General features: G+C 42.0%; 1 protein-coding gene across 1 annotated transcript in view; it reads left to right on the top strand.

Annotated features, from left to right (window-relative positions):
- Positions 1 to 16,257, top strand: part of LOC137384244 (dynein axonemal heavy chain 9-like) — a 584,247-nt gene that overhangs the window by 172,784 nt on the left and 395,206 nt on the right. The window contains exons 32-36 of the mRNA XM_068057979.1: positions 2,291 to 2,501; positions 3,756 to 3,883; positions 8,825 to 8,933; positions 13,070 to 13,217; positions 13,865 to 14,039. Of these exons, the coding sequence (XP_067914080.1) occupies positions 2,291 to 2,501; positions 3,756 to 3,883; positions 8,825 to 8,933; positions 13,070 to 13,217; positions 13,865 to 14,039 (771 nt within the window). The remainder of the gene's footprint in view (positions 1 to 2,290; positions 2,502 to 3,755; positions 3,884 to 8,824; positions 8,934 to 13,069; positions 13,218 to 13,864; positions 14,040 to 16,257) is intronic.

The following is a 16,257-nucleotide window of genomic DNA, read 5'->3' on the forward strand; positions in this document are numbered from 1 at the left end:
ACCACCATCGATGGGAGAGCAGCAACAAACAATCAAGTGGTTGAAAAACAACAACGTCTGCAGCCCTGATGGTGTTCCAGTGAGATCTTCAAAGCTGGTGGGCTTTTGCTCACTTCTATACTCCATGCACTCAATCCTACGGATTTCGGAGGAAAAAGACCCCCCCCCTTCCACCACCCAACCATGACTTCAGGAATGTGACAATTGTAACTATCTTCAGGAAGGGAGATAAATCATGCTGTGGGAACTTTCGAGGTATTTCCCTCTTATCCATAGCATCCTGACATGCATTCTCCTGAATCACCTGCTACTTGTGGCTGAGGAGATCCTCCCAGAGTCACAATGTGTCGTTAGACCTTCCATAAGAACCTCTGACATGGTCTTTGTTACCTGACAAATCCAGGAAAAAGGTTGAGAGCAACACCAGAAACTCTTCATTACATTCATCGATCTTACCAAAGCATTTGACTCAGTAAATCTCGAGCAATTACTCCATGATGATATCACTGCTACTGTCTTGAGTGGGAGATTTGAAACAAATGCCTTAAAAATCTGCACCAGGGTCAAGTAAGGCTGTGTGATAGCCCCCATACTATTTACAATCTACCTGACAGTGGCTTGTCACCTCCTGAAAGATCAGCTGCCATCTGGTGTGAGTAAATACCGCTCAGATGGAAAACTCTTTAACCTCAGTCGCCCCCATGCCTAAACTAACTGACCACCATAGAGATACATGATTTACAGTTTGCAGATGACTGCAGTGTTGTTGCCCACTCTACACCAACTTTGCAAGCCACTCTCAATCTCTTCAATTCTGCATACAAGAGTCTTGGCCTATCCTTGAATGTTGCCCAAACAAAACTCACATATGTCAGCCAATATTCCACCTTCCATATATGTTGAAGTCGAGACTTGGAATATGTTGAGCACTTCCCATACCTTGGCAGCCACCTCTCCCAAAAGGCCACCATTGACGAGGAGATCCAACATTGGATCAGGTGTGACAGCTCAGCCTTCGACAAACTACGGCAGCAAATATTTGACAACAAAGCAAGTCAACAAAAGTCCTAGTGTACAGAGTAGTTGTTGTCACCACATTCCTGTGCTGCAGTAAGACCTGGACTGTGTATCAGTGACACTTAAGTATGCTAGAGAAATTCCATTAGCAATGCCTCCGCAGCATTCTCCAGAATCAATGGGAGGACCATCAAACAAATAGTGTACTTCTTAAAGCCAGCTCCACAAGCATTCAGGCAAAACTCCTGCAAAACCAACTTTGATGGACTGGACACTGTGTCCAGATGGCCATAAACTGTCTCCCCTGCCAGGTCCTGTTTTCTCAACTCTCAAATAGCCAGCTCTCCAGGGAGGACAAAAAAAAATGCTTCAAGGACACTCTGAAGCTCTCTTTGAAACACGGCAGCATTGACATTGATGACTGGGCGATGCTTGCTATCAATCGTTCAAAATAGCGACAACTTATCCATCAAGCTGCATCATGCTTTGAGTCCAAACGTCTTAATAATGAGGCAGAGAAGGTAAGAAAAGGAAGCAAATCCTGCACTCCGGATCCCACTACCATGTGGGACGTTCTGCCCCATGTGCCCAAAGATCTGAGGGTTGAGAATCAGCCTGTCCAATCACCTGAAGACCCATGTCAGAAACTGGTGACCTTGAGTAGACTTCATCCTCAAATCGAGGGACAGCCAACAATGACGATGACTAGGTTGATAGCCTAAGTGTATCTTTGAGAAGGGAGTTACAATGCTCTTGACACAAACTAAACGGATGTGAGTAAGATTTCTGGAATGGACTTTCTACCTTTGTGGCTTTAGTATGCTCGGTAGACTCCTGAGTTATACTGCTAGTTTTGAATTGATGTACATAAAACATCACTTTTCATTGAGGCATTATTGGCAGTATAAATATATTTTAAATTAAGGCCCGTTATTTCTTTATTTTACATTATTCTTTCTGATGAGCCTATCTGCTAAGATGAGCATAAACGATCGCAAAGCACCATTTGATAAGAGCAGGCATTCCTCCTGGATTCCTGGCCAACATTCCCCCCTCAACTAATCTACGTGATAAGCAGAGTAACTGATCATTCATTCATTGGCCGCTTTGGGATTTTCCTGTGTGCAAATTGACTGCTGATGACTAACGAAAGGCACAAGACTGTAAAAGTAATCCATTGATTGTAAAACACTGAGTCTTCCTGAGGATATGATGTTATATGAATGCAAAATAATTCTTTTTTGCCTCACAATTGCTTTTCACATTCTTGCAGGTTGTTCAGTTAGAAGAGATGCTTGAAGTGAGACACTCTGTGTTTGTCGTGGGCAATGCCGGAACTGGCAAGACTCAGGTCCTGAAATCCTTATACAAGACTTACCAGAACATGAAACGGCGACCAGTCTGGGCTGATCTTAATCCCAAAGCTGTCACTAATGATGAACTCTTTGGAATCATCAACCCAGCAACCAGAGAGTGGAAAGATGGTATATAACAGCCATATAAAGCAGTTCCCATGACCAATGTCATCCAGTATTGTCACAGCAGCTGAGCACATATCTTAGATGAAATTAGTGTTGGTTTGCTTTGCTGAATGAATAAACAGCAAGTATTTGGACACCGCAACATTCAATGTTCCTGCGTTCTGGGGAAGCCTATGGGCTGCATCTTATTCTGGTGAAGTGGGAGCCCGGCGGCAGGCCAGAAGGCAGGACGAGAACCTGCCTTGGCTCTCCATTCACCCCCATAGCTATTTAACAGTGGGCAGCCAATTAACTGTCCACCGTCAGGGACGCTATACCTTTAAGGGATGAACTCCCACCCCAGAGCTGCCGGCCAATCGGAAAGCTGGCAGCTCTGCAGTACTGTAGTGGCCACCATTTCTTAGAGGCCCTGCAATACTGAAGAGAGGAGAAGAATGATCAAATCCCCAGGAGAAGTAAGTGGAGTCGGGGTCACTGGGGCCTTTCAGGCAGGCCCCGACAATGGGTTGGGGGTGTGGTTGGTGAGGATGGGGAAGGGGGGTTTCCCCGGGGGGGTCTATAACTGAAATGGGGTCCCTCCAGGGGCCCTGGATTACCCCCAAAGGAGGGACCCCCCAACCCTGCTTGGAGGCCGCCAGGCTTTACCTGTAAAAGTCTCCCCACAGTAGTGGGATCCTCCGCCTTCAGCAAAATAGAAGTGGAGACAGCAAGAGGGAAGAGGCTCTTAAGTGGCCATTAATTGGCCACTTACGGACCTCATTTGGCCGTCCTTGACCTGGAAATAGTGGCAGGGGGCCCAAGCAACATCAGGAACAGTGCTCCCTGCCATTTTGATTGCCTCCCCACCCCACTCTGTGCCTGTCTCCAAGGGCAGAAAAAAATTCAGCCCTATTTCTGTTGGTTTAGTTGCAAGGATCATGACCTCAGTTGACCTCAATATCTACTATTGTATATCTTGAGAGTCAATGCCAGGGCATCGCACAAATAGCTGCATGTATTCATTATCTAACTTTACAGATGTAAACACCTACTTAAGCAAGGTAGCTGGAGTGCTGCCTGCACTCGTAGAACAAACCCACGGTATCACTGATTATGTTTATATGTTTATTAGAGGAGGGAAGAAAATAAAGATTAAAATTGCTGAAAGGAGGAAGAAAAGCTATGATTCAATTCCAGATGTTATCTGAGATCATTGTACCTCCCTCCATAGAATGTATATCAAACACTAATGGTTTCTATTTTGTGTTCTATTCTTAGGACTCTTCTCTTGTATCATGCGTGAACTGGCAAACATAACCCACGATGGTCCCAAGTGGATTGTGCTGGATGGAGACATTGATCCTATGTGGATTGAATCTCTTAACACTGTCATGGATGATAATAAGGTAAACGAATAGCTTCATACATACTGAGCCAGTAAGAACAAACCTTTGCAGAATGAACACTAGAAAAAGAAATATTTAACAATAAATGTTCTTTTTACTTTTTTTTTTAAAAAAGGGCTGCTACATCAGGGATAGGCACCGTCATGTTGCACCACGAACATTTGACAAAATTATTGATTCAGCCACGGACATGGGGGCAGTTGAGCTCTATATAAAATGTATATCCAATCTATTGCCATCAAAACACAGTCCTATTTAAAGCACATTTCTCCCCATGAATAAAGTAGCTAAGCATACAAAGTTCAACGGAGAGAAACACAACTGTATTAGCTAGCTAACAAGTAAAATAGTATGTAATGCCGATACGAATTACTTAATTACTTTTGTTGACAGAGTAGGGTGTCATGCTAGGCCCCCACCTGCTAAGAAGGAGGCACATTAATTTTGTCATGAACATTAATTTTAAACTGTTACTGGAGTGAAGAAAGGACTTGTTAAACGGATCAGCCGTGGATGGAAAAACATTTGCATATTAACAGAAGGTGATTGGAAGGACAAAGGAAAATTCCCTGACACATTCAACCCACAATGGACCTTGCACACCAGGTATTGTGTGTAAGAGGAGCATTCCTGAGACTGCTAAGGTGATACAATCCAAGACGTGGTCAGACCAGTTAGTCACATGACTAACCTGCTTGGCAAACTGGGGTTTTCTGAATTGTACAAACAGTTTGAACTCAGAGTGTCTGTTTGCTCCTGGACTGAGAAGATCTCTCCTGCCTGCTCCCATCCCTTTCTCATAAGCCTCTGAATCCACTAAACATGACATGAACCCCGAGAGAGAAAAGTCTCCTGCAGTGAACAAGATTTAAGAAGAATGCGAAAAGCAAGATCTACTTACAATCAAGGACTCTACAGTGAGCTTGGAGAACCGTAACAAAAACTCTTCAGATATTGCCTCAAACTTTTCCACTTCATTTTTTTTCTTCTGCTCTTTTCTGTCTCTATTTGCATGTGTGTATCGCATATGCACGCTTGCGTAGGCATGTTGTGTATCCGTAGGCGTCAACCGAATTAAAGTTTAAGTTCAAGTTTAATAAATTTTAACTTTTCTTCTTTAAACGTAGGAAAACCTGTTTGTGCTGTTTTTTGCCTTATAATTGGAAAGGAGAGAACAAGGATTCATCATGGAGGAGCTAAAAACACTGTGTTTAAAAATAAAACACTATTACAGGTGACGGCTGAAAGGGAACCCTAGACCTCTTTCTCACCTGGTCGTAACAAGACCATGTCACGGCGTGGTAGAGGGACCTTATTGGATGACTTCTGTGGATTCACACTGTTTCAGGAGTCACAAAAAGCTTTTCATCAAAAAGTTGAGCGGTTGTTACTGCATGTATTATTCGGTTACAAAATGCTTAGTCACGACCTGTAAGATTGTATTCCAGACGAACCAATTAATGTCCAAGCCAAATCTGTTACCTGTTAGCAAAGGTGCACTTTTAACGTAATTTAATTATATGATCAACAACTTTCAAATGACATTGGCCATTCAGGTTATCTGCCCTCAGACTGGATAGTAAATGATGCACATTGCAGTTACTGATCTTTGGCATATTTGTAAAACTTGTTCTTTAATCCAATACCCAGAAAAATATCAGTTAATGACTGTTTCTGACATGGATTTGCAGCATAGATTTTGTTAAGGAATTATAGACAGCTCATCATAGATTACAGTTTATTAAAGCTATCCGTTACATTGTATTTACTATCATATATGGGTCAGCACCATCCTGTTTTTGCCAATATCATTCAGCCCCATTACACTGCACTTTTGCATTCATGAGGAACTTATAGTGCTGACTTAAGGAGATTCCTTAGATTTTCTTGCCTGTTTTCCCTCAATACAAGATATGGAACAATGTGATTCCAAATGGATAGAAGCGTAATTGTGAGATTTATATAGAAATAAAAATCCAGCAACTTTCGACATGTCGCTAAGCTTGTGTCCCAGGTGAAAGTAATGCGTGCCAGAGAGTAGAAACAGAGACATTCCCGAAGTGACTTTTGCCATTTTAAAATGAGTTTACATAACACACGCCTTTAAACTTGTGTTTTAAAATAACCTAGCTGTTAAAATACAAAGTTAGAGGCTTGAAGCAGGGGTGTCCAATCTTTTTGCATGGGTGGTACACATTACAATTTTTGTCTTAATATAGGGGGCTGGTGAGACAATTTAGGAAAGATAAAGGCATTAAAAATTTATCTTACTATGAATCAAAACAACAACAAAGGTGCATTTTCGTGAAGAAGCTTTAAATGAGAAGACTAATTTATTGACTTACTTGCAGGTCACTATGTTGGACACTGATTTAGTGAGATATCTGGAATTTTTTTGCTTGCACAAGTAGTTAATGTTTGCCTACACAATTCTTGTAGCGATGTGGACAATTCCAGATAGATGTCCATCTGTCAGGAGTAATCTTGATCACTGTCTCTTCCACCTCTCTTCCTTTATGTCTGTCTGTTTCTCTGTGTCTCTCACGCTTCCCCTCCCTCTCTGTGGTCTCCCCTCTCTGTGTCGCGGCCCCCCATCTGTATCGTCCCCTCTCCCTGTCTCCCCCATCGCTCTCGGCCCTCTTTCCCTCTCTCCCTGCCCCGTCTTTCTCTCTGTCCTCTCTCTCTGCCACCCTTTCTCCACCCTCTTTTTTGCCACTCTCTGGCCCTCTCTCTCCTCCCCGCCCCTCTCTCTCTGTCCCCACTCTCTGTCTCTCTGTCTCCCTCTCTCTGCTGCCTCTCTCTGCCCCCTCTTCCTCTCTCTACCCCCTCTCTGTGTCTCTGCGCCCTCCCTCTCTCACTCTACCTGTCCGCTTCTCTCATTTTCTCTCTCTGTCCCTCTCTGTCTCCCCCCGTCCCTCTCTCTCTCTGTCCCCCTCTCTCTACCCTCTCCGTCTCTCCCTCCCCCCTCTCTCTCTCTCAGCTCAGTTTGCTTCCTATTATGCTAAAACCCCACCTGCCAAGAATGAGGCATATTAATTTTGTCATGTGAACATTGATTTGTAAACTGTTACTGAAGTGAAGAAAAGACTCGATTATAAAAATCACCAGTACCTTGGCTGGAAAGACATTTGCACATTAACAGACAGTGCTTGTGGAGACAAAGGGGTTACTTCCCTTATCCAATTTAACCCGCAATGGACTTTGAGCACCAGGTATTGTGTGTAAGAAGAGACATTCCAGGGTCGGCTAAGAACAGAGAATCCACAAACAGACGTGGTCAGACCAGCTGGTATGTGACTAGCCTGTTTGGCAACCTGATTTTTCCGAATTATACAAACAACTTTGAACTCAGAGTGTCTGTTTGCTCCTGGACTGAAAAGACCTCACCTGGCTGGCTCGCCACACCTCTCCTGTCTGCTCCCATCTCTTTCTCACGGAACTCCAAATCCACTGAAGACACATGAATCCCAAGAGAGAAAAGTCTCCTACTGTGAACAAGGTTTAAGAAGAATACTGGGCCCCAGCAAAAAGCAAGACCTACCTACAATCAAGGACTCAACAGTGAGCTCGAAGATCTGTAACAAAACCCTCTTCAGGGATTGCCTCAAACTTTTCTACTTTATTTCTTCTGCTCTGTTCTGTCTCTGTCTGCATGTGTGTATTGTGTATGCATGCTAGCGTGGGCGCGTTGTGTATCGGTAGGTGTTAACCGAATTAGAGTTTAAGTAAAATAAATTTCAACCTTTCTTCTTTAAGCCTAAGAAAACCTGTTTGTGCTGGTTTCTTTGCCTTATAATTGGAAAGCAGTGAACAAGGATTCACCAAGGAGGAGCTAAAAACACAGTGTGTTTAAAATTAAAACCCTGTTACGGTAAGACCAGGTGAAGGCTGAGAGGGAACCCTAGACCTCTTTCTCACCTGGTCGTAACATTCCGTACATCTCATTGGTTTCTTGATGCCACCTCCAAAACATGTTCTACCTCTGTCCTGACCTGTCCCTAAATGCTGCAAAATTGGTGATCAGGATTTCAACATGTCATAGAGAGATGCAGCACTGAAACAGGCCCTTCGGCCCACCGGGTTTGTGCCGACCATCAACCACCCATTTATCCTACATGAATCCCATACTCCCTACCACATCTCCACCTTCCCTCAATTCTCCTACCACCTACCTACACTAGGGGCAATTTACAATGGCCAATTTACATATCAACTTGCAAGTCTTTGGCTGTGGGAGGAAACCAGAGCACCCGGCAGAAACCCACATGGTCACAGGGAAAACTTGCAAACTCTGCACAGGCAGTACCCAGAACGAAACTCAGGTTGCTGGAGTTATGAGGCTGCAGTGCTAACCACTGCACCACTGTGCTGCCCAAGGCTTGATTTCTCCAAAGCCCTCTTTAGCACCTCCCTACCTTCATTGTCTGCAAACCACAATTAACTCTGATCACTGCAGCCTGCATCCTTCACAAAGTCCTGAATTCTCACCTTGTCAAGAGCCACTGGCTGACTGTATACCAGGAAGTTGATGTCAGGATCCCCATCCTTGGCTTCAAATCCCTTTGTGGCCTTATTCCACATTATATTAATGAACTCCTCCATTTGTACATTCCTGTTTTTCTCACACCAGCGTAATCCTCACTCTGCTTCCTCCATCCTCCATCAACAGCTGTCTTTGTCCTTGGGAACTCCTTCTCTGAACAGTCTGAAGTCTCCTTAAGCCTTCCTTTTGGTTATACTTCTGCCCATCTCCCTTTCTGTTCCCTTGCTCCCTTCTGCTCACATCTGTTTTTGCCATCAGACCTCTGAGATGTCTTTTACTTGATGTATTTCTAAAAAAAAAACTGTCCTTCATTGCAGGAGTTTATCAGCCTGCAGAGATTGAAAACCAAGAAACAAAATGGCAGATATCGTCCTGACTTTGCCGTCTTTTTATTATAGGTTTTGACTCTGGCCAGTAATGAGCGGATTCCTCTCAACCCTACCATGAGGCTCCTGTTTGAAATCAGCCACTTACGAACTGCAACCCCAGCCACAGTCTCTAGAGCAGGTTTGTGTGGAACTGAAATCCTAACTGAGAAATGGGTTAACTCTTGAAGAGTTTATTCATCAGTGCATGCTCTTCTCATGGAGGCTGTAGATGAGTTCAGTTGTTGGTTGGTGATTTATTCCTGTTTGGATGCAGAAATAACTATTGTCTAGTCTTTCCTGCGGTATGATCACATAGGATTCAAATTTCTCACAACAACTGTCTGGGAAAACAGCTGTGAAAATAGTTGTTGGTCTTGCAACGAGGTATATGGAACTTGTGGTATCAATCTGCCTGTCTCATTTCCCAGTTGTTTAATGGATGAGAGAAAGGTGAATACACACATGTTCACACACATGAAACAGCAAGGGGCAGCAAACATTAGTAGGTGTTATTTATAGGCTGCCAAACAGTAGAGGTAATGTAGGGCAAGGTGTAAATCAAGAATTTAGAGGTGCATGTAACAAGTGTAATACAGTAATAATGGGGGACCTCAATCTGCATATAGACTGGGTAAACCTAATTAGCCCTAATGCTGTGGAGGACAAATTCCTGCAATGTATACGAGATGGATTTCTAGAACAGTATGTTGAGGAACCAACTAGAGAACAGGCTATTTTAGATCTAGTATTGTGCAATGAGAAAGGGCTAATTAATAATCTTCTTGTAAATGAGCCACTAAGGACGAATGACCATAATATGACAGAATTTTACATTAATTTTGAAAGTGATGTAGTTTAATCTGAAACTAGGGTCTTAAATCCAAACAAAGCAAAATAACTATGAAGGTATGAGGGGCAAAATGGCTGTGGTAAATTGGGAAACTACATTAAAAGGTATGACAATCGACAGGCCATGGCAAGTATTTAAAGAATTAATACACGGTTTACAACAAATTTACATTCCATTGAGGTACAAATACCCAGCAGGAAAGGCTAACAAGAGAAGTTAAAGATTGTATTAGATCAAAGGAAGAGGCTTATAAAATTGCCAAAAAAGTAGTAAGCCTGAGGATAGGGAGCATTTTAGAATTCAGCAGAGGAGGACCAAGAAACGGGAAAAAAAACTGAAAATAGAATATGACAGTAAACTAACGAGAAACATAAAAACAGACTGTAAAAGCTTCTATAGGTATGCAAAAAGAAGAAGATTAGCAAAGGCAAATGTGGGTCCACTACAGGCAGAGACAGGAGAATTTATAATGGGCAATAAGGAAATGGCAGTGAAACTAATCAAATACTTTCTGTCTGTCTTCACGGAGGAAGATACGAAAAACCTCCCAGGAATACTAGAGAACCAAGGGACTATTGAGAATGAGGAACTGAAAGAAATTAGTATTAGAAAAAGAATTGTACTGGAGAAATTAATGGGACTGAAAGTTGATAAATCCCCTGGACCTGATGATCTACATCCCAGAGTGTTGAAATAGGTGGATGTCGAGATAGTAGATGCATTGGTGGCCAATTTCCAAAATTCCATAGATTCTGCAACGGTTCCTGCAGATTGGAAGGTAACAAATGTAACCACACTATTTAAGAAAGGAGGAGGTGGGAGAAAATGGGGAACTACAGATCTGTTAGCCTGACATCAGTAGTAGGGAAAATGCTAGAATCTATTATAAAGGATGTGATAACTGGACTTAGAAAATAATGGTAGGATCGGGCAGAGTCAACATGGATTTATGAAAGGGAAATCATGTTTGACAAAGCTGTTAGAGATTTTTGAGGATGTCACTAGCAGAATAGCTAAGGGGGAACCAGTAGATGTGATGTATTTGGATTTTCAGAAGGCTTTCGATGCAAAATTAGAGCACATGGGATTGGGGGTAATATACTGGCATGGATTGAGAATTGGTTATCGGACAGGTTGGCAGGCTGTTATTAGTGGAAGTATCAGTGCTTGGGCCCCAGCTATTCTCAATCTATATCAATGATTTGGATGTGGGGACCAAATGTGATATTTACAATATAAAAACAAGAAATGCTGGAAATACTCAGCAGGTCTGGCAGCATCTGTGGAGAGAGAAGCAGAGTTAACATTTCAGATCAGTGACCCTTCATCAGAACTTCATCAGTTTGCTGATGACACAAAACTAAGGAATGTGAGTTGTGAGGATAATGCAAAGAAGCTTCAAGGGGATTTAGACAGGCTAAGTGAGTGAGCAAGAACATAACAGATGGAATATAATGTGGAAAAATGTGACGTTATCCACTTTGGTAGGACAAACAGAAATGCAGAGTATTTCTTAAATGGTGAGAGATTGGGAAGTGTTGATGTCCAAAGGGACCTGGGTGTCCTTGTTCATAAGTCACTGAAAGCTAACATGCAGGTCCAGCAAGCAATTAGGAAGGCAAATGGTGTGTTGGCCTTTACTACAAGAGGATTTGGGTACAGGAGTGAAGAAGTGTTTCCCTTGGCTGGGTTGTCTGGAACCTAGGGACACAGTCTGAGAGTCAAAGGTAGTCCATTTAGGACTGAAGATGAGGAGGAATTTCTTTACTCGGCAGGTGATGAATCTTTGGAATTCTCTACCCCAGAGGGCGGTGGAGGCTCAGTCATTGAGTATGTTCAAGACAGCGATTGATAGATTTCTAGATATTAAAGATATCAAGGGATATGGGGATAGTGTGGGAAAATGGTGTTGAGGTAAAAGATCAGCCATGATCTAGTTGAATGGCAGAGCAGGCTCGAGGGGCCGAATGGCCTACTCCTGCTATTTCCTATATTCCTAGGTTCAAATCCAAGGATCCCAAGTCAAATAGTGGCAGTTATGATTCATGCTCCTTTCTCGAAATATACAGCAGTCTCACCAAGTCTAAGGTGCAAAGGTAAATACCATCACCATTTTAATTTGTGCTCTTTGAACTTGAGTTTGGCTTTGGAGTTCCTGAATTCCAGAGCTTCTAATGCTGATCCCAAAACCCAAACAAAACCTGAGGTCGTCACTCTATCATTAACTCTTTGAGTGCCAGTGAATGATGTCAATATAAAACAATCACCAGAATTCTGTTCTTGATTTATTTTCAAAATATTGCAAATGAAGGTTTTCTGCAGTTTACATCTTCATGTGTTTCTAATTCATAATGTTCAGTTGTCGAGATAAATAGAAAATGTGAACTGGAGTAGATGCTTTGAAGAAAGTTGCAACTGGCTGCTGAGTGAGTAGCACGTGAGCCTCATGATAGGTAAATTTCATAGAAACATAGGTATAGGAGTTGTCCATTGAGTCTGTTCTGCCATTTTGTTAGTTATACCAGCTCTAATTTTAAATCCCATGTCCCTCCCTTTTCTCCATAGCGCTTAAAACCCCTTCTTTACCACAAAGCAGTCCGGAGAAGGACACTTTCAACAAAAGCAAAATATTATTGATGCTCGAGGTCTGAAATAAAAGTAGAAATTGCTGGAAATTGGTCAGGCACATCTGTGGAGGGAGAAACTGAGTTAATGTTTTAGGTCAATGCCCTCTCGTCTGATGGAACATCGACCTGAAGCATTGTTCTCTTTCCATAGAAACTTATAATATTCACCATGTCGTGTTAGGTATAAAATCTTGCCCATCGATGAAGCAATAAGGCGCAGTGAAGTGATGGCTGAGCAGTTTAATTTCTGAAAAGAATTTGGATAGCCACATCCAGTCTTTAATCGGAAGAAGGAATTGAATTGGACTGATTGTTTAAAATATCCATTTGGCCTCTTCTGAAGAGTTAATGCAGTGACAAACTATCCCATTGGAGGGTAATCATAAACTCCATTGCAAAAGGTTAGTATTAGGACTTGGAAACAGGATTAAAGCACCACAAAAATGGTTCATAGCCTGTGAGATCATCATGCACAAAGGATCTTATTGCTCATGGGTGGAAAGAGAACTTGTAGAGAGAAATTTCTCATGATTTTCATCTGTCACTTTTCCCAGTTCCTGTCAAATTGTATCACCATAGTAACAATTTTCAGGGAAGTGGCAGGTATAATATCAATATCAAATATCAAAGTGGATCATTAAAACTGTGGTCTTGCACTCTATACAAACTCATACCATGTGTTGTATAAGCTAGTTTTCTATATCTTATAGGCTACTTTATCTGATATCAATGCAGTATTCCTAGGGATAAAAATCATACATTGGGAAATAAGGAATAACTTAGCTCTTTTTTTTTTAGGGATCTTGTACATTAACCCTGCTGACCTCGGCTGGAACCCTCCGGTTAGCAGCTGGATTGACAAGCGAGAGATCCAGACTGAGAAAGCAAACCTGACCATTTTGTTTGAGAAATACCTGCCTTTGTGCCTGGATACTCTGAGGACAAGGTAAAGAAAATAAAGGGTAAGAGGTTGGGCAGGGAGTGTAGGAGGATAGTATTCTGAAATGAACTGGAAAACAGCAAAGGAGGATGAGGAAAGCTGAAACTGTAAATTGTTCAACGTGAGAATCAGAAGTATATGAGACTTATTGCTCTGCTGTTGTTGCAGAGTTAACACTGTTTAATATTCTGAAGTGGCACCATGTGTTTGAATTCTCTCCCCAATTAATAATCGTCTTTTGCGTTTTACATCACAGTGCTACAAAATGGACAGCGAACAAGAAATCACTGTTCATGCACTACCTCCACTGCAAGCAACTGAATTAATTTTTTAAAATGGTATAAGGACCATGAATATCCTTCTGAACGCCGTTTTTAATTTGGCAGTCACATTGTGCATGTACATTACCTGTTAATTCCAGATTCCAATGAAACTGTAACATTGAGAGAAATGTATCACCAATTGCTTAAGTTTCTTTGGTGCAGTGCTGGACTGATCTCAATGTAGTTCAGGCTCACGGCTCTTAAACATTTGCCCTTTCAAGAAAAACTCAGAAGGAGAACAGAATTCCCTGTCTTTTTGCTTGTCCCCGATGGTTTGTTTATCTCTTGCAGAGGAAAGGATTTTTCTTCTTGTTGAACTGATTTCTGCAGGTTTAAGAAAATCATCCCAGTTCCGGAGCAGAGCATGGTCCAGATGGTTTGCTACTTACTGGAGTGTTTGTTGACAAAGGAAAATACCCCTGCAGACTGCCACAAGGAACTCTACGAACTCTATTTCATTTTTGCTGCTATCTGGGCCTTTGGCGGTGCAATGTTTCAGGATCAGGTGAGAACATGCTTCTGAATCTGAAATACTCTGAAATTTATTGCCTCTGATGAATGCTTGCAATGTGAACATATGAAATAAAGTAAGCAGTAATGATATGGTAGTTATTGCACTAGGTTCTGAAATACCTCTGCTGGTTTACAAGAGATTTTGTGATCCTTTATTTTGTATCCTTGGTTTTTCTTTAAGTCTCCTTCCCCTGTGTGGAGAAGATAAAGAGGTAGTCTTCTTTAGTCTGTGACAAAAATGTGGAAATCAATAACTCAAAAATGGATTTCCAGCCTTTCACCAAATGTAATGGATCTGCCCCTCAGTCCATGAGCGGCTTTCCTTTTGAATTGGGGCTTATCATTAGATCAAAAGTTAAAAGGCAGCCAATGCCATCTGGAACTTCAGTGAAAGAGCTCTCTGAAGATTTGTGGATGACGTGCTTAAAATAAATCCAGAAACGAGTATTAAAAAAAAACAATTTTGTTCTGTAAGCTATGTGTTGTTTAGCATCTATATCAGAAGTGGCATTTGCAAAGGTCCATTATGGCATTGTCTCCATGGTCTCTTTGTTTTCTTAAGTCCGAGTGGTAAGATAGATGTAGTTAAGTAAGTATGTGACAACGTTTCTCCCCCATCCTGCTCCTTTGCTAAATAATGCCCAAACAATGACAAGATCTGTGACTCTCAAAGAAAGTTGAAGACTAATATTATGAAGGTTCTGTTCACCAGAATTCTCTCCCTCATGTTGTTAAGCATTGACATATTAATTGTCTCACAGCTGTGCCAATCATGGCTCAGTTTGCAGCACTGTTGCCTCTGAGTCACATGGTTCTGGGTTCAAGTTGCCCTCAAGGGTTTGAGCACAAAAATCAAGGCTGACTCTCTAGTGCAGTTCTGAGGGAGTGCCGCACTGTTGGAGGTGCCGTCTTTTGGACGAGAGGTTAAACCGAGGTCCCATTTGCCTGTTCGGTTGGATGTAAAAGATCCCATAGCACTATTTCAAAGAAGAGCAGGGGAGTTATCCCCAGTATCCTAGCCAATATTTATCCCTCAATCAACATCACAAAAAAAATATTATCTGCTCATTATCACATTGCTGCTTGTGGGAGCTTGCTGTATGCAAATTGGCTGCCACATTTCCTACATTACAACTATGACTTCATTGGCTGTAAAGCACTTTGAGAGGTCCAATGGTTGTGAAAAGTGCTATATAAAAGTGCAGGCTAGCTTTAAGTGGTGTTCACATCACAAGAACTTGAGCTCCCTGCTGAGGCATGTAACCACTCAGCAGCATGTATAGCGCTGTCTGCAAACTGCGATTCTGCAAATAAGCAGGCAGCATGAAGTTTGTGTGCTGCCTGCATCGGAAACAACAGGCGCAGGTTAATTACGCATTATGATACACAAACCTATTTTCGGGCTCCTGTTCAGTTTCGCGGCATAAGTTTCCAAGGAATATGTGTCCGCCTTATTCTTCCTACCAAAATGTACCACCTCACACTTACCTATATTACTAATTTTACTAATTCCATGGTCATTCTCCAAGTTTATTAATGTATTCTTGTATTTTGTTGCAGTCCTATTATCTACACCTGTCCAATTGGTTTTGTCTGCAAATTTAGAAATTGTACCTCTGATTCCCGAATCAAAATCATATTTGGAAATGGTGAACAGCAGTGATCTCAGCACTGCTTCTTGTGGTGTGGCACTAACTACCTTCGGCCAGTTTGAGTAACTAGTTTAACTGATTTAAATTTCCTCTTGCCGTGTGTACCCTGCTGGCCTGTTCCTAAATTTGAATGTCCTCTCCCTGTTTCTACTCCTGCTGGGCCATCTCTGATTATAAATCAGCAGCAGGAGCCCAGACTGAAGTTGAGAGGAAAATTTCAATGTTCTGGAATTGCCCCAGAGAAGAGAAACAACAGCCGATAGTACTAGCTGATTGGAATAAACTGGCATGGTGAGGGCAAGATATAATAGTAGAGATCAAAATTCCAACTACCGTCTTATTGAAGAACCACTCACAGGAATGTTACAACATACTTTGCCGCAAAGTGAAGGGACCTGCCATCCCCATGGCATGGAACTGTTCATTTCTGACCATGCCACTGTGAGCACTTGCTAGGTGGTGGTCAGGCACTTGGAGCAAGAAACAAAAAAATTGTAGAGCTGATAGTTTTATTTTCATCAGACTCTGGCATGCTAGATAGTAAAGGAGACAACTTTG

The sequence above is a fragment of the Heterodontus francisci genome, chromosome 26 (assembly GCF_036365525.1).
Source record: "Heterodontus francisci isolate sHetFra1 chromosome 26, sHetFra1.hap1, whole genome shotgun sequence".
NCBI lineage: Eukaryota > Metazoa > Chordata > Chondrichthyes > Heterodontiformes > Heterodontidae > Heterodontus > Heterodontus francisci.